Raw genomic sequence first — 26332 nt, forward strand, 5'->3', positions numbered from 1 at the left:
GACCAGTTGGATCACGCCAGGGCAGCAATCGTAGGGCGTATCGAATAAAGTAGCATTGGATTCGTTCGATGCGATTGATTTGCAGAGCCTGGTAGGGAGCCCACACTAATACACCATACTCGAGTACGCTGCGAACAAGTGCACAATACAACGACTTTAAGCGGTGAGCATCTTCGAATTGCTTTGTGTTTCTTTTGATGAATCCTAAAACAGTAAAAGCTCTTGCAGTACAAGCTGCAATGTGTTGGGCGATACTCAATTCAGTGCCCAATAGAATGCCTAAATCTTTCACCGTATTCACTCGACTGATGTTTACTGTTAACAATTTATAATCGAACAAAGTAACGTGTCTTTTTCTACAGTAAGAGATGGTACATGGCACATTTCTGCACGCTCACATTCATCCCGTTCAACAAGCACCATTCCATTAATGAATTAATGTCTGCCTGAATTGCGCTGCAGTCAGCTGCCGACTTTACTGCCCGGAAGAAATTAAGATCATCTGCAAACATGTATTTGGGAGATTGTATGGTAGAGCACAAATCGTTTACAAACAGAATAAAGAGTAGTAGGCCAAGGTGGCTTCCTTGAGGCACACCTGGTTCTATCTTGAAAGGTGTCGAATTTGTTCTATCTATGCGTATCTATATTCATATAAAGGGCTAATCCTGGTCATCTGACTTTTGACTTACTCTTCAGAATTCATTTACGGTCAATTCATATTAAAAATTGCATGGTGAGAGCATTTTCTCGGTGTTACCCACGTCTGTTTGTCTCACTGTTCCCAATAGGAATGACTTATAAAAAATAGTGAAATAGTAGTGTTAGCCAACAATTCAATCGTTTTACCTTTGTTATAGTATATAACCAAGGTTTAGAAATTGGTTGAAAAACACGAAGTTGATCCGAGGCCCGGAGGGCCGAGTCACATTTACCAATCGATAGAGCTTGACGAACTGAGCTGTGTGTGTGTGTGTGCGTGTGTGTGCGTGTATGTGTGTGCGTGTGCGTGTGTGTGCGTGTGTGTGTGTGTGCAGCTCATTTTCTATCCTCTGTTTCTCGGATGTGGCTGAACCGATTTATGCGCTATTAGTCTCATTTGAAAGGTATTATTGCCTAGTATATCACTATTGAATTGTTTCGTGGTGCGATGTTTCGTTTAAAAGTTATTTTCTTCGGAACCACAATAAGGAAGTTTTATTGAAAACAAACAAGCAGTTTAAAACTTATGTTTTAAAACGTGTTTATAACTTAAAACGTGTAATAATTTTCGCCTGTTTCTGAGAGATGGCCAAACCGATTTATGCGCTATTAGTGTCATTTGAAAGGTAATATAACCGGATAGATCACTATTGCATTGTTTTTTGATTGAACCTTTAGTTTGAAAGTTATGAGCAATTAAAGTTACACATTAAAATTTACAATAATTAATAGTGATTTGAACCAAGATAATTTATCTAGTTTCAATTATTTTAGTATTAGACGAAAGGTCTTAACACTGCAAATGTATATGCCAAATTTCATAAGGATTGGTTCTACTGATCAAAAGATATTTAAAAATGATTGATGAAATTTTTCCAACAAAATTTCAATTACCAAACTTTTAATTTATAGTAAAAATGTGTAATTTTTCAACGGGTGTTTCTTTGGAGCAATTAGTTAATAATATATAGCACATTTTTTCACACTTTTAGGGTGACCGTGACCGCCTACTAAGGTAACACAAGTTTTTATTTTTTAAACGCGTTCAAAAAATAGCGCCTTCACAAAAATAGTAGAACACACCTTTTAAGCAACTTTGCTTCATATAGTAACTATCAATCTCTTACTGGTTGCGAAATTTAATGATCTGTTTAAAGAAATCACTCTAAAATCAATTCTGCTCAAAAATTTTGCACACGTTTTCATTGCCTTCAAATGTTCTACAAAGTTATTTAGCAGGTTAAAATACACTCTGAAGGTTATTTATCGCTAGGATGCATATGGATGATAACTAGCACGGCGTGAACAAACAGTTGAATTAAGTTCCGAAGACGTGTCGATTTCTATATGATCGTTTCCAGCTCAAAACGCTAAAAAGCCATTATTTACTCGACTATTGTCGATTGGAATTGGAATGTGAACACTTATGCTATGCTGAAACTTTATGCAAAAAAAAAGGTACGAAAACATTTTTATTCTACTCCCATAAATGGTTTAATAGCACGACAATTTAATTATTTTCATGTTAAAATTTAAAAAATGAGGATAAAATGTTAATTTACATTGAAAAACACTAAAAAACTGGTGTTCGGTTTTGATTCAAACTTCGAACACTTTTACGGTCGACATTCAAAGCTCGAATATTTCAGTCTCAGACATCGAACACTTGTATTACTTTGAAAAATATTAATGCTTTTAGTGTCATTCAACCTAAATAAGTGAAATTGCATCCTTTTTCTAAACACTGTCTTTTTAAATCCACCTAAAAGTATGATTTAAATTTTTCACACAATAATTAGTTTCAATCCGTACTTCTGTAGTCAATTGCTAATATTTTCAAACTCTATGTACCACAATTAAAGCAAGTTAACTTTGTACAACTTTATAATGCAGATAATTTATTTTCCCGAAGGAAAATCCGGATATTATTCGTAGGTGTTCGAAGTTTGAATCACATCTCAAAACGTGATTCAAACTTCGAACACTTTTTATTTATCTAATATCTTTGAAATAATGCATGAAATATTGTATTTTAACTATGATTTAGTACATAGATATCTTGCACTTACCTAATAATCGCGAAGTGGGAAGGTAAATGTTCTAAAACTGGTAAAATAATACAAAAGAAAAAACAGCTACTTTTGCACGAAACGCTAAGAGTATGCGAACGAAGTTAAAATCTGAGTTCTCACTTTTTTCCAACGCCCGCTGATTTCTTACAAGGAGTCCTACAGTTCAATGTCATACTTCACCGGATAGAGGACATTCTAACGAACACGGTGGTGTACAATAAACATAATATTTTATCATATTAGCGATACTAACGAGCATTTTATTCTGAAGTGTTCGAAGTTTGAGACTGTTCTAAGTTTGAATCAGAACGGTACTACCACTAATCGTGGGAGGTATCAATCGGCACCAAATTTAAGATTTTTGCTTTCTGGCCTAAAATGAATAATCTGACAAAATTGGTTCAAATTCGTGATGGTCGATTACACGGTTATAGGATACTTTGCATGAGTTGACTCTAATAGCTAATTTTTATATTTCACATCTGAATAACTTGAGAACGGCAGGGCCTAAGAAACAGTTTATATAAGAATTTAGTTGAAAGTGATGCGTATAGAATTTTAGTTTGTTAGTTTTACAAAAAAATAACAGACATAAGTAGCACTTTACCAGATTTTAAAGCATGATCTAAGACAGTGATGGCCAAACTGCGGCCCGCGCGCTGCATGTGACCCTTTCAGATTCGTGCGGTCCGCGGAAAGATGGTGGACTTAGGTGAAATTTTTTTGATGACATAGGATTCCCTCAGTTTAATTGCTATGCCTCGTGCATGTTGTGAATCTGAATGTTTTCCGGTTTAAATCTTATGGTGATTCCTAAAAACTGGTTTTTGTTGCCGCCTATTTTACATTTTGTTATGCACAGGAATGGCCAGAGATTATTGCGACCCGCGGTATTCATGGGTGATCTGATTTGACCCGCACCATGTCTATGCCTGGGCACCACTGATCTAAGATATCTTTGAAAAAATAAAGCAAATAGGAGGGGATATATTGAGAAAATTATATAAAGTTTGAAAAAATAATAGATCTAAATACGTCCTTTTTAAAAGTTATTCTCGACGAATTATGTTTAATGCAGAATCCTTGCGTGGTATCCAATATAACAGCAAAATTTCAATTCAATCAAAAATATTATTTGAGTCGGAAGTGTCCATATCAACTGACAAATTAGATGGTATAACAAAGGTTCCTTAAGCCACTAGGTGGATTAATACGGTTTTTTTAAATTTTTAACTCGCCTAACTATATTATGTCATGCAGTAAATTTAATTTTGGATTAAAAATGCGGTTTTCTGTTAAAACCACCTGAAAATGATTGCAATAAAATTTACTTTGCCCACTTTATGGCGAAGTTATTCCCGTTGTCTCACTACTCTTGCTGATTTCTTTACAAAACATTTTGGGAAAAATAAAAATAGTTTGCGGTCATTTAAAAGAGGGAACTTTCGTGAACGAACTCCGTAGAGGAACGACTTCCATGAGTTTTTTCAAACAGATTTTTCGAGTAACATATGAATTTGTATTGAAATAACCATTATTTATATGATTTAGAAAAAAATGATTGGTTTGTAAAAACTTTCCCGATCAGGTAATACCTACCACGAGCTTTTATTAAATTGAAAGGTAATAAATTGATACAATCAGCTTCGACTCCAAAGACAGATTTAACTTTGGAAAAGTCCCACCCTCCTATAAATTGAACATGCAAAAATCGGTAAATCTGGTGTGGTACATTGTAAAACACAGAGTCGTATAAATATGCCCATTACAACAAGGTCGCATCGTTTCGGAAAACCAAAAGCCAAAAGCTAAATATTAACCCATTATGACCCAGCGTATGATATATCATACATCGTCTTCAAAACCTGTTTACTGCTGAATTTCAATAGTTAGCATTGTTAATATATCACTACAAGAGAGATAAGACATCAATCTGATGTGTGTGTGATATAATTTGCCAGTTTTTGTCATTTCATCTGTATTTTCAACAGTGCAAAGTTGTGACAAATGGCGGAAAAAAAGTTGAAAAAATGGCGAAAAAATGTTTGTCTCCAAAACGCATGAAAAAGTCTACATTTAGTGACAAAACATTACCTGACATGTAAATCAGTATTTATATGTAAAGTCTATCACAAAATTCGATAAGAAATCTGTAAAAAACTTTGTGATTTGTTTGTTTGAAACTGAGCCTATAAAATATTTAACCTGCGATATTTTGGCCTTGAAAGCATTCCAAATGACGATTTTGCGTTTCCCGACACATTCGAGCCAGAATATAATAGATTACAGAGTTTCACTTCATTTGGTCCAAATTTAGGTATACCCGGGTCATAATGGGTTAAAACCATTTAAAACAAAAATACAGTAAAGATGTGTATAACACGGTGTAAAGATTTGTATTACGCGGTGGGTGATGCTATATGCCCATCGCGATATCTCAGCTGTCCATTAACCAATAAAGTTGATTTTTGGTAGTTGACTAGGTTATACAACATGCTAACAATGTACCAAAAATCAGCTATATTGGTTAATGGACAGCTGAGATATCACTATGGGCGTACAGCACCATCCACCGCGTTATACAAATCTTTACTGTGATATGTAAATGCACGTAAATATGAATTTACATAACTGCCGCCAGCATCGTTCCAGATACAAGTACAAACGCCAATGGCACTGTCAGTAGCTTGCTGTTCGTGGTGCGAAATAGGCGTCAAAGGATATGTGCGTGTGCAACTAAGGTGTATCCTTGTACATACATAATAATAACAGTAGCACCTACCCAGCTGTTCGCGTATATTTTACTGTCTAATCCCGGACTAGCACTCGACAATCTTCGTAGTTATATTATTAATACCAGAATGGTTTTGTATCGCTTCAAACAGGGCACAAAATGTTTCAGGCATAGGAAATTGTAAGCCCCGGACGTGAACATGTTCACACATATTAACAGTCTGGCGAAACATGCGAGGTACATAAGAATATGAATTAAATCCTATCAATAAATTTCATTACCTTATGCAGTTGTAAAGATTGCGGTAGTTTATCTGGTCATGTCATTTTACCTTTTCTGCAACAGTAAGCAATAACCCTTTAGGGGTATCTGGTAGGGTAATAAACAATAACTAGAGGTCAATATAATTTTCGGAATCATCCCAACTCAATTGCATGAAAATAACAAATTTATAAACACCTTGGGTATAAACATCTTTACGACTTGACCCTTCTTTATCGACAGGCTTCGCAGCCAATTATTAGAATACAGGACAATTATGGGACTAGTGCAACGATCCTACTGACTCTAGCAGCACCGCCCAGCCTAGATGCGAACATACGACGACTGGCTTGTTAGACCAGCATCGTACCTTGAAGCTAACAGATAACAAATTTATAACAGCATGAGTTCTAAATAATAGTTTTGCCTTTCTACTATATAAATATATAGTATAAAGGTACCGTCATCCGGGGATACTTGCAACACCGGGGTTACTTGCAACGCTTCGGCGCATAGCGCTTTTGAGAGCTCTAACGCATTTGTATGTTAACATAACCATTTGTACCCAATACTATTTTAAAGAAGGGACGTTTACCTATTGTAAGTTTAATCCATTACATCATTGTTTTGCTTGTTTTTATACGATTGGAAAGTAAAAATGGACTTTCAGAGTAGGAAAAATGGATGTGCAAAGTTGCGTCAGTTCATGACATGGAATTATTTTTTATCGTTTGGTTCCTGTACACAATAAATGCACCATATAAGCTAACAAATAGTAACTTTGAGCTTTGTTTATATTTTGAACTTGGAGAAGAAACGATGAATTCGTGTTGTTACTTCCAATATGGCGCGGCTTGCAGCACTCGTAAAAAGGAAAATGACAGTATGTATAAAGTAAGTTTGCATCTGTACGATGTTTTTTTGTCTACCGCTATTTCCTGAAAAATTAAAATTGTGAAAAATTCCACGTGCCTTGAAACGACAATTTGGAGTTCGCCGACATGCTGCATTTTCACTGAATATCTTTAAAAAAGCGATAGACAAAATTGGGAAACAAAAAACGCCTCCAGTATTTCTCGAAAACTGAAGCATTTTCTCTGTGTGTGTGTGTGTGTGTGTGTGTGTGTGTGTGTGTGTGTGTGTGTGTGTGTGTGTGTGTGTGTGTGTGTGTGTGTGTGTGTGTGTGTGTGTGTGTGTGTGTGTGTGTGTGTGTGTGTGTGTGTGTGTGTGTGTGTGTGTGTGTGTGTGTGTGTGTGTGTGTGTGTGTGTGTGTGTGTGTGTGTGTGTGTGTGTGTGTGTGTGTGTGTGTGTGTGTGTGTGTGTGTGTGTGTGTGTGTGTGTGTGTGTGTGTGTGTGTGTGTGTGTGTGTGTGTGTGTGTGTGTGTGTGTGTGTGTGTGTGTGTGTGTGTGTGTGTGTGTGTGTGTGTGTGTGTGTGTGTGTGTGTGTGTGTGTGTGTGTGTGTGTGTGTGTGTGTGTGTGTGTGTGTGTGTGTGTGTGTGTGTGTGTGTGTGTGTGTGTGTGTGTGTGTGTGTGTGTGTGTGTGTGTGTGTGTGTGTGTGTGTGTGTGTGTGTGTGTGTGTGTGTGTGTGTGTGTGTGTGTGTGTGTGTGTGTGTGTGTGTGTGTGTGAGTGTGTGTGTGAGTGTGTGTGTGTGCGAGTGTGTGTGTGAGTGTGTGTGTGTGAGTGTGTGAGTGTGTGTGTGTGAGAGTGTGTGTGTGTGAGAGTGTGTGTGTGAGAGTGTGTGTGTGAGTGTGTGTGTGTGTGTGTGTGTGTGTGTGTGTGTGTGTGTGTGTGTGTGTGTGTGTGTGTGTGTGTGTGTGTGTGTGTGTGTGTGTGTCTGTGTGTGTCTGTATATGTATGTATGTATGTATGTAACGCATTTTTCTATCCCACTTTTCTCAGAGACTGACTGGACTGGACAGACTGGACCGATTTCGATGATCTTACTATCAAATGAAAGGTCTAGTTGTCCCATTGTTCGCTATTGAATTTCATATTGATCGGACTGCCATTCCAAAATTTTTGTATAAAAATACAAAAAATACGAAACCTCATTTTCTCAGAGGTCAGTCAATCGGTTTGAACAAAATTAATTGCAAAAGAAAGAAAATCCTTTTAAAGCAAAAACCTCCAAATTTTATGATAATTGGGTTTGTGATTTAAAAGATACATAAAGAAATGTGCAAAAAAAAGTATTTAAAACATATGTTTCCAACATATTAGCAATAATGCAATGATAAGCTTTCTGCAATTTATTATTATTTGAAAATTGCGGCTCAGATCTATCAAACGAAACCAAGTTATTGAAAATCGAACAATTCATTCAAAAGTTATTCAAACTTAAACACTTAAGCAAGGGTCAGTCCCGGCGTAGTGGTTAGCATTCACGCCTCTTACGCCTCTCACGCCGAGGACCCGGGTTCAAATCCCAACCCCGCAGAAGTCACGAATGACCTAAGCTGTTAAAGTGACTATAATCAAACAAAAAAAAAACGCTTAAGCGTCATGCATTGAACCGTTCACGTGTAAAAACAGAACATTCCAATCAAGGATCGATTGTATTCAAAGTATCTGTGTATGCATGGTTGTATGTGTGTATGTATATATGTATGCATGCATACCTTCAGGTATGAATGTTTCTGTGTATGTGTGTATATATGATGTATGCGTGTACAACTTAATTGCAAATACAGAAAAAGTGATGAAACATAATCGTCAATTTTCAATGCAATTTGTTTCATTTCAATTTTTGAAAATTTTAATTTAATTTAATTTTATCCACTTGTTGTTATTTGCAATCGGACATCTATACGAAGAAAAGCAGTTTGTTTAACCCATGGTTACCCGCCATGTTGTAGAGCTCGTTGATAGCTATCATAAAAAATTTTTTTAAACTTTTGGAACAAAAAGTGTCCCACTGTAGACGTCTCTCCAGTATTTGCTTTGGGCTTTGTTTATGTTTGAACTTGGAGAAAAAATGAAGAATTTTTGTTGTTATAAGCTTTTACTCCACTTGTTGGGCTAACGTAAGAACTGACGACACTATTAACACGGAGTACAATACGAATAGTCTTGTTCTTACTTCCACTATGGCGCAACTTGCAGCACTTGTAAAATAAATAATTATCATATACACCAAAAAAATTGAAAATTGTGAAAAATTTCACTAGCGTTCATTCAGACAATTCGGATCTTGCGTTTTCACCGGATTAGCCACTCGCGGTTTGAAATCAAATTTATATTCATAAGGAACGCAACATCAGCAAAGTGTTCCAAGTAACCCCGTATACAGGGTAACTTGCAACATCCCTATTTTCGGGTCTTTCAACAGATAATTAAAAAGTACTAATTGCGATACTGGTTTTGCCTACTTACACTTGAACCTAAACGGTAAACTTCGATAGTTATATAACTACTTAGTATATACTAAGTCATAGTTCAAAGGTGTTGTAAGTATTCCCAGATGACATTTCTGAAGATGTAAGCGTCTCGAAAATACAAAAAAATAAAATTCGATTTTTCCGATTTTCCAGAGTAGGGTCCCCCCCTTAAGAGGTATTCCCGCGAAAAATAAAAAAACGATTCTAGTGCTGTATACTTTAATTTTTTAGAATTTTCAATTAAGTTCTTAAGTCAACAAGAAATAGAAGGGTAATAAAAACTTAAAATTTCAAATGAATTTAAGAGTTCGAACGTTAAAGAGAATACGAATAGAAAACTGGCAAGATTTAATCTTCCTAATGCAATAGAAAAAAGTTACATATTATGCATTGGGGTCGAAAACGACCCAAGTTTTGAAATTGCTCTCATTCATCCATTTTCAATCCGAATTTCGTTTTCTTTACCTCGTTTGAAAGGTATGGCCAAAAACTGGTACTCAAGGTATGTTAGGAAATATTTGTTGACTAATGGCTACTTCTGCGTCGGTTCCGGTGCACCCACTACCTGGTGCGGGGGGCATTTGTATACATTGAGCTAATTCAGTTTACGGCACATCAAATCAGTGATAAAATAAAACTAATTGAAGTACAATGGGGATATTTTGGATCCAAATGGCCACTTCACCATCGGTTTCGGAACATTCGGTACCCGGTTTTCGGGGACATTTTTGGGTTTTGGGATAACTCACCTTGCGACACATCAAATCACATTGGCTTGATCAAATAAGACTGATGGAAGCAAAATAAAGTCATTTAGAAGCCAAATGGCCACTTTACCATCGGTTCCGGAACGTCCGGTACCTGATTCCGGGGGACATTTTTGAATTTTGAAATAATTCATCTTGCGGCACATCGAATCACAACGCCTTTATCAAATAAGACAGTTACAAGAGCTATGGAGACAATTTGAAGACAAATGGCCATTTAATCATCGGTTCCGGAACATCGGATGCACAGTTTATGAGAACATTCTTGGATAAGATCATGCGGCACATCAAATCACATTGGCTTGATAAAATAACACTAATGGAAGTTCAATGGAAACATTTTGGAGTCAAATGTCCATTTCACCATCGGTTCCGGACCATCCGGTACCCGGTTTTTGGGAACATTTTTGGATTGCAGGGTAATTCATCAGCCCGAATTGCCACGTTTCATGGTTCATTATGAATACAGGGTACCGGATTCTATGCGACTAACGCCACATTGTACTTTCATTATATTGTTATTTTATCAATGCGATGTGATTTGATTTGCCGCAAGATGAATTATTTCAAAATCCAAAAGTTTCCCCCGGAATCAGGTACTGGATGTTCCGCAACATCGGTTTGGTAAAGTAGCCATTTGGCTTCTAAATGACCTAGTTTTATTTGATCAAGCCGACGTGATGCGATGTGTCGCAAGATGAGTTGTCCTAAATTACAAAAATGTCCCCTAAAACTGGGTACCGGATGTTCCGGAACCGATGGTGAAGTGGCCATTTGGGTCCAAAATATCCCCATTGTACTTCAATTAGTCTTATTTTATCAAGCCAATGTGGTTGATGTGCTCAAAATAGAATTATCTCAACGTATACAAATGTCCCCCGGACCTGGTAGTGGCTGTTCCGGAACCGACGCAGAAGTGGCCATTAGTCAAAAAATATTCCCTAACATACCTTGGGTGTTTTTGACCATACCTTTCAAACGAGGAAAACAAAACGAAATTCGGATGGAAAATGGATGAATGAGAGCAATTTCAAAACTTGGGTCGTTTTCGACCCCAATGCATAATATGTAACTTTTTTTGCTGTAGCTCTTCTAGATGTCGCTGAAAGCTGAAACTCTCCCACAATGCTAGTTTTCGAAAGTTAGGAAAAGTCAGAAAATTGCAAGTCTCTAGCTCTTTCCTTTACTGAGAATCAAGCTTTGTAAGTACGCCGATGGGTCGAAAACGACCCCAATGCACTAGGAAGGTTAAATCGAGGTGTGAGTTTTATGAAAATTAAAATAAAATTCAAGTTTAGGACGGGATCGGATTTGGCGTAAAATAAAAATTCGGCTTCGGATCGGGTTCTGGTTTGACAGAAAATAAAAATTCAGTTTCGGGTCGGGCTCGGGTTTGACTGAAAATAAAATTTCGGGTTCGGGTCGGGTACGGGTTTGACAGAAAATAAAAATTCGAATCCGGGTCGGATCCGGGTTTGACAGAGAAAAAATTTTCTGGCTTGGAAAATATGAAACCCGACTATCTCTATCCAACACCAAGTCTGCGTTTGTGTCCTGAGACCCAGATTCTTCTACTTTTTTCATTTGATAAATCTAGTTTGATACTGAGCTGACCTATGATATGCCTGATTCGTGTGTTCAAATCTCAGCTGGGAAAGGCTGTTGAAGTTGATAGGATCGTAGCGCTGGGCTCGCAATTGTCCTGCATTCTAACAGCTGGCTGCGAAGTCTGTCGAAAAAAGTAGAAGGTCAAGTTTCAAATACGTGACGTTGCAACTAGACTTTTCTTTGGTATTGAGGTAAAGCAAAATGACGTTAATCTGGAAGCACCTAATGAAAAGATACCCTGGCTATGGAAATCTCATAGTTTCTCCTGCCAATACAAATCAGTTATGCAAACAGTCTGTGGCTGCTTCGTTAAGCTACGTACATATGAGTGCTCACTCCCCACTACAATAAAGGCCTCTGAGTCTGGTGTTTTGAGACTGTATGATTATTTGTGCTTGGCTTGTTACAGCTTATATACGGTTAACAAAGTTTGCCCACTTCAATAAATTCAATACGGTTAACTAAGTTTGCGTGAATTAATGCTATATAATAACGAATACAACAATGATCAATAGATACAAAAAAGCCCAAATATTACCAGAAGTCTAGATACACAAGTTTCGTAGTCAGCTGTTAGTGATACAGGACAACTATGGGGCTAGTGCTACGAACCCAAAGCAAAGCAAAGAGCAAAGTCTAGGTGGTACACTAGGATTTCGAAACTTGACCTTCTATTTTTACACGATAGACCTTGCAGCCAGCTGTAAGAGTACAGAACAACTGCGGGGTTAGTGCAACGATCTTATTAACTCTTTCTGCCTCTCCTAGTCGAGATTTGAATATGCGACTACAGGCTTGTTAGAGTGTCGTACGCCGAGGCCAACTATGTGGCCGTTAATAAATAGATAATACATATGATATATTAACAGTGTATTCTCATGTACCGATTTAATCAACTCTAAATCGACATTAGTGTTACACCGAAAGGAAATTTCGAGATGAATTAAAATGAGCCTCGATGTGAACGGAGCGTTGCAGTCGGGATGCAAAAAAATAAAATAAACCTATGATATGTTTGTATCCTTGATAAAGAACGAAAACAATAGCAGCAAACCAGCGGACCTGACTTGACTAGTAGATCCAAGATAATAAGCTAAATTCGACTGTCGATGGCAAATAGAATTAGTATACTATAGCAAACTATATGCACATTTAGCAGACGAAAATAGAAAAATGATTTTTGGATATCTTAATATAGAATTCCCGAATCAATGAGAAGGTTAGGAGAAAATTACATTTACTAGGGTAAGGAATGTTTTCGCCACATAGCTATAAAGATCGTTCACATATCTTAAGATATGCAACAGAAAAGCTAAGTTCATATCCCAGTTCCAGCTACAAAATATCTTATATGGTATCATTTACTTGTCAGTCAATAATATATAATAAATAAAAATGTAAGCCATTATCCCCATGATTACCTATAATGTGTGTCCATAATGTATTAGGATTTTTCTCCATATAGGTTGGGAGCGCCACTATTGGTCCTACTCAGAAAAGTTAATATTTCGGAAGAGTTAATCGATTAACTTTTCCGTGAGTGTACTGTATTCAAATTTTATAACGTAAATTTATAATATTTCCAGAACTATAAAAAATTATAACGAGGAAGTGAAGAAACTATAAGAGACCTTCGCCAAACACTATTGCTTCTACGATTGATGAGACTGAGCTCTCCATCTAGACTCTAAAATTTATAAATTGTATACAATAAATTTATGTCTTGAACTTTTACCATTCGTGAGCATCCTACAATACTCAATGCGATTGTCTAATGTTAGATGTCTACGATTTATATCATATATACTATAAGCCTTAAACGTCTTTCTAAGACTTGACCCTTGTCTAGCGACAGACTTAACAGCCGGTTGTTAGAGTACAGGATAGTTAGAGGCTAGTGTAACGATCGTACTGACTGTATATTAGCACTGCAATCTGCGATATACATATCATAATTAACTAATTTTAATTCTTGGTCAGGGATGGAAAATCAGTGATTTTGCTCAAATCTGTGAGTTATCGTCACATGCACAGTTGATGATCTGTACAGTTGATAACGAACAGTGAATCTTTAGTTCTCTCTTCAGTTCTCAGTAGTCGATCATGACGTTACATTTTACCTAACTTCGTGAAAAAGTGTTACTTGTATTGTTGGTATTTGTGGGGTATTGGTAATCCTATTATGCAAGACGCCCTCGTTGATAGTGAGTTTACTTATCGTTTACCCGTCGATCTATATCCAACCCTGCCGCGAGCGAACGTCATAATAGAATGCAATCATAAACTCTCTCTCCCTCTCCGCTCTCTTGCAAGCGGCTTGGTTACTTGAGGCTGCGCGAAGCTGACTCGCCCTCTTTCCTTCCACCTCGGACCATCGTGCGGACAAGATGTGCTAAGTAGCCGGTGCGCAATCCTACACTGGGATTGATAGGTGAGACACCACATTTGGCGATACCTGCCACTGCCAGTGCGTTATTTTACCGTCCTACCAGCGGTGATGAGTAAAATTGTGACATTTTTTTTGAATTTTGCTAATACGAGGACACAATGCCTACGCGGAGTGTTTTTCGTTTTGTGTAATTTGGTTTACTTGCTAGCCCGATTACTGGGGCTGTCGGATGGTAAATGGTTGAATGATTCGCTCCAGAACTACCACGAAGTTCCACAGCCTCTTATTTAGCAACTCCTATCTCTACCTCCTTAGTGGAAATCGGACAACCGGTGGAAACTAGGGTCGTATGCGGACAGAGAAGGGGGCACTCATGCGAAGGCTGAGTGTGAGCTCACCGCCTGCAAGACGGCTCTTGTAGGAGGTAAGAATACTAAGAACCAAAGCAGAGTGTCCAAAGCCCCTAAAGGAGGATGGTTTTAATAACCGTTATCCATGGCCAACTTGAATGGATAAACCCCTAATCCAAGGTGTGACGCGACCCGTGCCGAGGGATGAATGGTGGAGGGGGTTCTATAAATTCTCTCGCTGCAACGGAGCCTGTGGAGTACCAGGGCGCCCTCCGCAGTAATTTGCCTTTGCTGCCTCAAGCCGGTCACTGATGCAGTGGACGATTTCTTACCGTGCATGCGCTCTCTGCCGAAAAACAAAGAAACGAATGAGGTAGAGAGGAGAAAAGGGGAAGAGTAGGACTTGAACGATGCGCCAGCAGAGGTTCAGTCCTGATCCTCGTCTATCCTCAACACGCCGACTCGTTGTGAGTCGGCAAACGAAGATGTGGCTCCAACTCTCTACTCACGGGTCGGGATTCACTATGCCTGATCTCTGTCTGTGTACTGGAGGGTGGGCTGAAGCAAAAGGAGAGTCGAACAGTTATGGCCAGTAGGATGGCTGTACAATCGCTCAAACAATCTAAAAATATATAACGTCGAGTATGAGGGTTACTCAAAAGTTGCTGAGTTTCAATAAGAGAGATCCCAGCATGCTTAATATATAAAATATATAAACGTCGAGGATGAGAGTCACTCAAAAGTCGCTGAGTCTCAATAAGAGAGATCTCAGCAAGCTTACCGGTCTTGCGACAGGACATTGTCCGAGTAAATATCATCTTCGGAATCTTGCAGACTGCAGTATCTCAAAAAGGGGAGACCTGGTTGGAGCCGCCGGGGTCGCCGATCAGGGTACTAGGTTCATAAACCTAGTCATCCCTGATTGGCATATGTCTCGCTCCAGCTACCAGCCTGTCACTTCCATGATGTGTTGGCTGCGTCAGTGAGCTGTGTCAGCCACTGTAAAAATTATATAATCAATTTCGTGTGTTGAGACAATCATGGTGGTATTGATGCAGTATACTGTCTAAGTCACTGCAAAATTAGTTTTCTAATCAATTTCATGCGTTGGGATATCCATGTTGGTATTGAGGTAACGGGTGTGTGTTAGCTGCTTTAGTGAACTGTGACTGCCACTCCGGGAGAGTAGCCACTCCATGAGGCGTGATAATCATGTTGATGTTTGTGTGTTGAGCGTTGTGTTAGCCGCTTTAATGAGCTGTGGTAACAACCATTGTGAAAGAGCTATGCTTTGGATCTGAAATAAGAGGTTGTTTACCTCATACGGGCCATTTTGTGTTTAGAACATGTGGTTCTGTGCCGGTGAGTTACTAATTGAGTCCAACTTGTGCTCATTTATTCAGGCCTGCGCTTAAGCCTCTAAATCGTTTGTGTAGTGAAACATTTGTATCAGTGGGTGTTTTTAATAGAGGTTTACACAGACAGGGTGTTGATTATCCAGCGAAAATAAAATTCCTTGACTTTTCCAGGTTTTTCCTGGAGTATTTCGAAAAAATCCGGACGTAAAATATCTCGTTAATTTTTCTTTTTAAAGTGTTCATTTGGCTTAATTGGTTGTTGACTCTTGAATTATTATTTCCTAATGAGTTCATTTTTCCGTTTCAATTCAAGTTCGTTTTTTTATGCGAAATTTCTATGTGAAAAATTAAAACTAATTCAAATTAACGCACATCGCAATTAAGGCATTGAGCTAAATAAAAATTGCAAGATGTCTTATCGGAAGAAAATGGAAATAGTCTGCTGGTCTTTCCAATTGGAAAACGTGGTGGGATGAGTCGTTTTGTCTGTTTGATCACATGTTATGAATCCGGCTATAAATCCGCTTCAAATACTACGGAAAACAATAAGTATAAAATTTGGTCTTTAGTTTAGAACATAATTTGAAAAAAAATTTCGACGCAAAGCCCGATTTGTCTGAGCAGCTATTTCGATTTGTTATTGTTAATATGAGGAAATAATTGTTCCTCAGGAGTTTAAGAAATTTTGATGTCAAATGACACAACGATGAATTGAGCAACGCAGCATCGTTGTATTATTTGCGTTTATTCGACCTACTTGCAGCCAAGTTTTGATATTCAGGAAAACTTCGGGTTTGCGACTCTATCGATTCTTTGCTCGCAGTCAAGTTTCAAAGACATGACTGATTTGTTAGACTAAAGCAGAATTTCAAGGTTAAAATGGTCTTTCATTCGAATACGCATTAATCGTGGGTTTTTACTAGTGATCGACATGAGAATAAAAATTAAAGTCCGGGTTCTGACTCGTTCAGGTTGAATATCGTAGCAAATTTTCAAAGGCTGATCTTGGTTTAGTTTGATTAGTCCTTTTTCCAGTTACAGTCCTATCTCGGAATTATCTAGAGGCTCAATTTGCTGGTTTTATTTTTCAAATATCAATGAATATTTGTTCTTGAAGCATCGAAGAGTGTTTTTACAAAATTGGTGAATTGGCCGCAGTGAAAACAGAAAAAGTATGTGCTTTGCGTGTCAATATCCTCCAGCTTGGTATGGACATTTTATGTCACTTTTCGTACAAAATAGGCAAATTTGTATACACAGCTTTTGATCTAAATATCCGATTAATGTCGACGACGCCCCGCCCAGTTAGCTCCGGGGTACGAAGCTGGCCTAACAAGCTAGTCGTCGTATGATCGAATCTCGACTGGGCAGTGCCGCTACAGAGCTAATAAGATCTTTGCAGTAGCCCCGAAATTTTGGGGTGGTATTGAATGACCGAAACACAAATGGCCGAATCACGAATGGCCGAAATCCAAATGGCCAAATTTCAACAGCCGTCACAGAAGGCCGAATCACGAATAGCCGAATCACCAATGGCCAAATCACGAAACCTGAATTTTTTCGGAAGGCCTAAATAACTATTCAATAAAAAAACATGAATTGACAACTGGCTAACAAATAACTTTAATCAAATAAAAAACAAAATAAGCAACACAACTATTTACGACAGAGTACAGATGATTGATAATTCTTTGTTGCCCTAAGCGCAAATGAACTTCGTCCATTATAATGCGAGAGCTATTTACCGTGTGAGTAGGAAATGTTTCGTAGATGATCCAGGGAGAGTGTGCGCCAGTGTGTGGGGTGGGAGCAGCCCTCTGCAGAAACCACTTCTATTTAGGTGCATGCAATTTCCTAGGTTTGACTAGCAGGGATTATTCCTTAGGTAAGTCCGAACGAGCGATAGCGAGTAAGGACAGCATGTACCACACGTTTTTGCAGGTTGAAGGCCGTGAATATTTTCGGCCGGATATGACGTTCGGCCTTTTGTGATTCGGCCATTCGTAATTCGGCCATTAGATATATTAAGCCATTTGTGTTTCGGCCATTTGTAGGTAATCCGTAATTTTCATGTACTCTAATAACCGGCTGCGAAGTCATGGCTTTGCTTTAATGTCGAAGAATCCAGAAAATATTGATAATGATCAGTTAGCTTGTGAGTCCTTCCCTTTAAAACCAAAATCTATCACATCGGTCTAACCGTTGTTGAGAACCGTGACCTGGTTTTAAGCAGGTCAGTCGCACATTCACGAAATTTCGAAACTCTAGAAAATTTGTGCACAGCAGATTGGTTACACGCGAGTTTTCTTCCCATACCAAAAATCCCTGACTTCAAATAAAATTCCCTGACATTCCCTGACTTTTCTTTGCACACTTCTAAGGTATGGAATGGTATGATGCTAAAGGAGTCCATATTGTACCGAAGGGGGCGAATCCACCTAACTGTCCAGAGTCCCATCGAGCGGTATTGGGCTTTGGTGAAGAGAGAGCTGTACAAACAACAAGCAACAACTATAGATAAATTTCGAATATCTTGGACAAACGCAGCTAAATTGGTGGTCAACAAGTCTGCACTGACCCTCATGGCAAGGGTAAACTCCAAAGTTCGCCAATTTTTCATGCAGACCAAATAAGTAATGTTAATTTGTTTGACAATTATTAACGATATACACATAAATGATATAAAATTGTTTCATGGATTAAACTTCTAGCAAATTTGTTTTATTGCAAAATTGAGATGTCCAGATTTTGTCGCGAACAAGCCCTTAATATAGCCTCAATGATTGTCCAGCACACAAAATAATCTGTACAGATCGCGATAAAATAAATATTTCTCAGGTAACTTTTCAAATAGACCTAAGTGACAATGAGAGATTCTCTTTGTGTCTCCTCTCTTCCGGTTTCTACGGCGATACTAATGCATTTCAATACATCAGCTTTGCATGAATCGGTTGCCGGAGTCACTAGCTAGCTAAATGTTTTGAAAATTTTCTTTTCAATGCATTAGTATCGCCGTGAAAAGCGGAAGAGAGGAGACGCGAAGAGAATCTCTCATTGTCACTTAGGTCTATTTGAAAAATTACCCGAGATTTGTCGTTTACAAGTGGTGATCAATGAATCTCAATCTCATCGTTCTTATGCTATTGATCGCTAGAACCATTTTTTTCATTCCTGTTCCTGCTTGTATACACAGGGTTTGTTTTGGAAACTCTTTTTACGTCGATTCACTTTATTTTACGACCACTTTTTTGCATCCAAAATTTGAATCAAAATCCTCTCTTCTTACGTCGAAAATAACGAATTAACGTCCTCTCTTTTTACTACTGATTGTTCTACGTCCCCCGAGTAGTGGACGTAAATCAAGACTAGAGTGTACCATGATGCTACTAAAGGGGTCTTTTACGCCTTAAAAACGGCGTATGAAAATTACAATATTACATATATCTTACCTGCTTGCAAAGTCTTCAAACTTAAAATCAGTTTCCGTCATTTGATTGTCTTCTGAAAGTAAAAATATTTAGAAATTATTTAGGAATATAATTATTTATTGAAATAAAATAGATTATAAAATAAATAAAACACCATTAAGTTAAGTTAAGATAGCACGGCGTTTTCTCACGGAGCCATGACCTATTTTAGATATTTTGAAATTTCCAGAAATCGAAATTCCATATCAATTTTCAATATCTTGATTTGTTCAGCATTATGTAGTGGAGTGATGAATACCGAATCTCAAAGCGTCGGGAATACACCACATTCTATCAAGCGACTCACACGGGTGAAATCAGAAACGTTGAATTGCTTGATAAATGATGGAGTAAACTGTCATGATCTAGGCCTTTAAAGCAATCTATTGGAAAATTATTTCACATCTTTGACGGACCCATTCAAGCTGGGCAACCGTTACGGTCGCTAAAGTGATTTAAATCATAATTGTGTATTTTGGACAGGTGTAATGCATGCTCTATTTTGGACATTTATAGCAAACTTAAATGAAAGTGTTCAAAATAAAGTACACGTAACACCTGTCCAAAATATCATCCTACGTATCGTTTAAAGGGGACCCTACTGTGGAAAATTGGAAAATTCGAATTTTATTGTTTTGCATTGGGTTACACACAATTGTGGGTCATGTTAGCTTTAGCTGCTAATTTCCGTTTAAATATCAGTTAACAATTATCAGTCAGTAACAATTTTATCAGTCAATTAGAATAGTATTCACGCATCAATCGGCAGATAAAGCTAAAATGACCCATAATTGTGTGTGACCCATGATTGTGGAATGACTGTACCTTCAGAAATGTCCTGCCAAAAGAATTTTTTGATATCAAACCTCGTTGAAAAGTTACGGTAAAAACTTTGGGGTCACCTAAAGGGAAGTGCATTGTTGTACGAAATTTTAAACGCACACCATGTTTGTTCAGCTGGCGGTTGAATTATTTAAAGAAAATGAAAATGACGATGAAAAGATGAAAAGGAGATGAAAATTTAGGATTCGAATAGAATCAAGCAAGCAGCTTAGCAACAACTACTGAACAGTCCGTGCAAGTTTTATGGTAGAATAAGTCGTGCTGTGTTGTTTAGTTGATTCACAATGGTTCAGAAAGACGATGGATTCCCATATACATCGCGAATTATTCGCGTAATAGCCTCAGCTCATACCCATAAAGCGTAATCTAGATTTCCTTGATTCGTTTCTTAGGTTTCGAAGTTCAGGCGTCCACCATAACAATTTAGTATTATTTAGTCGACTTGTGGTTCCTCCTCCAATCAAAGAGAAAGTCTAGTGAACAATATTCCTCTGATTAACTCGGTTGTGCGTTTCTTTCCATTTGGCCTAACTATCTTGCTCACTGTCCTCCCTGTCGTCTACCAGATTTGAACCAAACGCCACAATCACAGGGTAATTTGTCCAGTATTCAAGTAACACACCATGTCTACTGCATCTTTTAGTCTAACTTTAGTTACCTTTCTCGACTTTAACTGATAATATGCTCCCGAAACTGATGACTGCTGTCACAGTCTGCCATCATCGTTGAGCCAAACAAGAAGGATTTGTTAATTACCTCAAATTCATCGCATTCGATCTTTACACATCGGTGTCGGCTTCACCGGCCAACATGTACTTGGTTTAGGGAGTATTTAGTTTTAACTCAATCTTTTCTGCTCTACACTGTTTAAAATTTTCAGACCCCGTTGCAGATATTACAATGACAATGTGCCATTTGCGATCGATAGTATAATATGCAGTTTTAAAGTAAGCGAACAGATGGTACGGGGGACTATTTATTCAGGGCCTTTTTGGAGGTTCTGCCGTAGCATTATGCTTTGGCCCATCGTTAATCGTTCTTTAATGAAGCTGAATTAATAACTTCCCACAAATTTGTCCGGAATTGGTGAGAGTAGGAGTGGCGAAAGATGATTTTGACAATTACTTTGTTCTCTCAACTAGCACACTTACGATGCTTTCAGGTATATAAACATATAAATGACTTAAATTAAGGGTTATTCTGTCAGTTTTCTCATGGGTTAACTGTCAAATTGCTGCTGACAGATGCGTTGACCCAGTATTCTGTTTGGCCCTTTAGTCATATAACACTCAGCTCAACTGTTCACGCCCACTTGCGTTCACAAATTACTTCGATCTAGACTTTAATGTAGATTCAATGACTATAACTGTTTAACCATTCTTTAACAATTCTAGTCCACACAATTGTGTAGGTAACAGTTTCTGTCAAAAAGACTATTTAAATTTTAAGCCTTATTGATAGACCAAATATTAGCTGTTAGGCCAATATATAAATTATCCACAATAATCCTAAAATCAGAAAAAAGATATGTACTAGAGGGGTTTTCACTAAAAAATATTTATGAGACCCCAAAAAGACAATAAAATTCAAAATTTCGCCAAAAAAATCAGCCTCTAGCCAGTTTGGTGAGCTCTTCTCGAGTTATATTGACATCTAGTTGTTAATTTCGGCGATGTCCAGTTGATAACACGTATGCAAAGTGATAATTTATTATTCAAGATAATAGCTCATTGCGTGATACCCAAAAATTTCAACCACCTCAGCTTAAGTTTCCAGATTTTTTCTCGAAGTAATCCCGTGCGAACATAATAGTGGAGGAAGCAAGGAGATATTGGCGTGTTTTGGTATCGACTTGTGAATCCGTGCCATATCATAACACTACACGTTCTCCTTGATACAAAAACATAGATATCGCCCTATTCAACCATTTTACTGCTGATTTTTATACATCTGCTATAATTTAACGAGACCTTTTTTTTTTAATAACGATACGTTATAAAACTAATAAAAAATAATTAGATTAGTAAAAAATACAATAAATTGTATTACGCGAGACGCAGGTTGCAATGAGCGATAACTAAACATACCTTCTTCATCGTCTTCTTCTTCATGATTTTCGTTCGACGCGGCATATCCATCGATAGAATCGAGTTGGGTGGGAAGTTCCTTTTCTGAAATCGAAAAATTAGAAAGGATGTCAAATATATTTGAGATTACTTAAAACTATTGACAAAAATTAAACATTTCCTTTTACGCTAGTAGATAGAATTGATAGCGGGTGTAACCCTATAATATCTGAACCTTTTATCCATATATGCCCGCGTCAGACGCTTATCCAGAACGATGTTTTTCTTTACCAATAACGTGCAACTCCTGCTTTGCTTCGCGATTTCCCTTTGTATACCAGAAGCAGCTTTTGCAATTTTCATCATTATCTGGTTCTCTGTTTTCTATTAAACTTTATTTTTACGGGTAAACTTTTTCCATGGTATGATCCAAAGACCAGAAGTGAACTCAGATGGGAAAACCCATTTCAGGAAGCAAGAAATAAGAATATAGCTGTATGCTGTTAAAGCCGAATAAAAGCGGATGAAATTGATTTCATAGAATACAGTGCGGAAGCGATGGAGGTGGCATCAACTTAGTCCATACAGCCATCCATTCCAAAGTGCTTCGAACTACCACCACATGGTGCTATTTCCCAACCCACGCGAATAGAAAATTTATATAGAACATAGACCATTTGCCTTTCCAGTTTCACTGAATCGAAACGGCACACAAAAGACAAAGATCGAAGTTTTTGTGGCGAATGAGTTTTTATCTGTTAGTTTGCAGATTCGCTCATAGACGGTACAAAACTAATCTTTTTAGTATACAGAGTGACCAACTATTCACAATTCTATCGTCTAAACGTCATTACTTTTAAATAGAAGTTGACGGTATTTTTCGAAAGCGTACAAGTGCTCTTACAATAGTTAATATTTTATCGCCTGCTGTTTATTTCTGTATATATTAGACATTTGACAACTATTATGATAATAGAATGATACCATAACTCACGAATGGTTAATGACCCTCTGGGTTAAAACCACTTAAAAAACTACAAGGTATACAGCCCTAAGGGTTGTACGAATGGGTGACGTAGGACTATATCAGATCATTAGATCAAAGACTAATGTAAATTGCATTTCTGGCATATGTATGTTTATAAGAATCTGTGCGTGCCATTGTTTAAGTGAATGTTGTGAATGTTGTGTTGTGAAAGTGGCGAATGACCTTTTGGGTTAAAACCACTCTAAAAAAATGCAATGGTGGCTTTCAAAATACGTGGACGAAGGTTCATAAGTACAACGCCTGCAACCATTGAGACATAACAGATTTCTTTTAAAAATTACTTGTGTGCATCATAAAAATTGAAATAGTAATGAACGACCAGCCCACAGATTATTGTATTAAATATGATTATACATAGCTTGACATGTTTCAATAATCTTACTTTTACACATATGCAAAAATTTCTATTTTATTTGCATGAGAGTTCTTATCCTCCGACCATAAAATAAATTCATGCCTCCATAAACCCCCACATGCCAAATTTGGTTCCATTTGCTTGAATAGTTCTAAATTTATGAGGAAATTTGTATTTCATTTGTATGGGAGCCCCTCTCTTAGAAGAGGAAGGGGTCTCAGTACACTATAGAAAAAAATCCTGCCTTCTAAAACCCCACATGCCAAATTTGGTTCCATTTGCTTGATTAGTTCTAGAGTTATGAAGAAATTTGTATTTCACTTGTACGAATGCCCCCCTCTTAGGTCTCAGCACACCATAGAAAAAATTCTCACCTCCAAAAATCCCCACATGCCAAATTTGGTTCCTTTTGATAGATTAGTTCTCGAATTATAAGGAAATTTGAATATTATTTGTATGCCCCCCCCTCCTAAAAGGGAAGGGGTCTCAATTCACCATAGAAAAAAATCCTGACCCCAGAAAACCCCCACACGCCAAATTTGGTTCCATCTGCTTGATTGGTTCTCATGTTTTGAGGAAATTTGTATTTCATTTGTTTGGGAGCCCCCCCTCTTAGAAGGGAAAAGGGTCTCAGTACACCATAGAAAAAAATCCTACCTTCTAAAATCCCCACATGCTAAATTTTATTCCATTTGCTTGATTAGTTCTCGAGTTATGAGGAAATTTGTGTATCATTTGTATAGAACCTCCCCCCTCTTACGCCCTCTTTAAAATTGCTCTCTTACCCCCCATAAAATTGCTGGTCTTTTTATCTATTCAACGACATATAAATTGTCCAGTTTCATTCAGTAGTTCAGTAGTTATTCGCATTTGAAATCTTTCATTCCAATGTTACACTTCTATTTTCGTTTTCACAAAGTGCTACCCAGTCCCAGTATAGTAAACAAAGACGTAGTCCTACGTCAAAAGGAAAAAATAATTCACGAAATCAGATCTAGCAGTAACAAGCCAGTGGTTGAACTGAGTCGCGGGTTTGATACGGACCGAACACAAAAATTAATTAAAACCCCGATTTAGTTCACCTGGTGGTGAAAGTAGTATTTTTTATTCTTATTTCTTATTTGAAATTGAAATCGCCACGACTTCGGATCATAATACAATTGTTAGTTAACGGTTCACGAATTTGATTATCTATGTTACTAAGTTTACCTAGTACCTAGAGAGAGTTTCAATGAAAATACGAGAGAACCCCTGAGAAAAGATATTTTTTTTGACGTAGGACTACGTCTTTGTTTACTATACTGGGACTGGGTAGCACTTTGTGAAAACGAAAAGAGAAGTGTAACATTTGAATGAAAGATTTCAAATGCTTATAACTTCTATACTACTGAATGAAACATAACTGTTAATATGTCATTGGAAAGATAGAATGTCCAGCAATTTTATAGCAATATACTTATAATAATCTTTCATACGCTTAATAGTGAAAACGTATGTAAAAACATTTCGTTAACATGAAACGAGCGGGAGCCGACTGCAGTAAAAGCTTTTCGGCGAAGACTACAATGAGTCGATGCCAATAACCTAAGTGCCTGTTGCCATCAGGGATGTGAAATTGTCAAAATTTGGCGGACTAAACATCCATGGATGGCGACAACTCTGAAGTAGCCTTCATATCGAAAATAACTAATAGGCAGTATTTAAATACTTTCTGATTAGTTTCAGTTGTTGTTCAGTTGTTCAGATGAATCAACCAGTAGGTAGGTACCAGAACCAAAAGAGGACTAAAACCAATGATTGGGACAAGGACAATGTATGTAGTTTGACACCCACCCCATCCCTCTGGTTTTCCATTCATGCCAAAAGGGAAAGACATCCGACTGGCACTTCATTTTGCGCTGAACTTGCTTTGGGTTTGTTGTTATTTGTAACCAATGGCGCTTTTAAGGGTTACCAACAAATAAAATTAAGGTCAAATAAAAATATTCGTAATCTGCGCTTCGCGTTTATAATTGCAAATCAACTTTCTTATAAAAATGATTCGTTTATCGTACCGCTAAAACGCTAAATATATGCTGCTTTTTTGGCGTTCCCTTCAAACTACTAGGCTACAACATTTTTTGCTGTTACTGATACATCGAAGAGATATTTTCAGCTAAAAGAAAATGCAATTTTATCTTCAATTATTACTTGATGTTGTAGGCTGATTGATGAATGATATTCACATTTATCTTGAAACATTTACTAGGCTCTCGAATGTCGTGATAATTATGTGCCTTCCAGGATAGAAACGAACGAAGATCTGAACCTCACGAGTTTCCGTAGCGCATCTGCTCACTCTTTTAATGAGCCAAACTGGAGGCGATACTTATGTACAAGCACATGCCAGAAATGCAGTCTGCATTAGTCCTTGATCTAATGATCTGACATAAAGGAATACTTCATCGAGTAAAACATGTTATCAATACAATACAATACAATATAATGTTAACACAGGCCTACGTCACCCTTTCGTACAACCCTTGGGGCTGTATAGCTTGTAGTTTTTGTCAAGAAAATATTTATACCATTAGCGTTTGATCATTTAGTTCTTATGAGTTTAAAAAATTTCTTTTGTACTAAATCTAATCTAGAATCAATTTAAAACTAAAAAATAATTTTGGCCGAAAATCGCAATTTTGACTATAGTGCAGGTACTTAAATTCACTACACGGGGTCAATCACGGTGTAGTGGTTTCATGCCGAGAACCCGGGTTTAAATCCCAACCCCGCAGAAGTCAGGAATGACCCAAGCTGATAAAGTGACTACAGGGATACTTCGATATAAGACAATTTATAATTGCAAAAAGTTGTCTTATATCGAAATTGTCTTATATCGAAACATGATTTTTTTCCAAAAAAATTGTATCTGCGGTCGCCAATTTTGCTCTGT

The 26332-nt window shown here is 37.5% G+C and overlaps 1 protein-coding gene across 2 annotated transcripts in view; it reads right to left on the reverse strand.

Annotated features, from left to right (window-relative positions):
* LOC128746018 (protein timeless homolog) overlaps positions 1 to 26332 on the reverse strand; it is a 155280-nt gene that overhangs the window by 35388 nt on the left and 93560 nt on the right. The window contains exons 9-10 of one of the 2 annotated variants that reach the window (XM_053843152.1): positions 22019 to 22102; positions 19071 to 19119 (exon numbers count right to left, since the gene is read on the reverse strand). In XM_053843152.1, the coding sequence (XP_053699127.1) occupies positions 19071 to 19119; positions 22019 to 22102 (133 nt within the window). Of the gene's footprint in view, positions 1 to 19070; positions 19123 to 22018; positions 22103 to 26332 lie in introns of both variants that reach the window. The other variant, XM_053843098.1, reaches the window with a different exon arrangement.

This window comes from Sabethes cyaneus, chromosome 1 (assembly GCF_943734655.1).
Source record: "Sabethes cyaneus chromosome 1, idSabCyanKW18_F2, whole genome shotgun sequence".
In the NCBI taxonomy this organism is placed as follows: Eukaryota; Metazoa; Arthropoda; class Insecta; order Diptera; family Culicidae; genus Sabethes; species Sabethes cyaneus.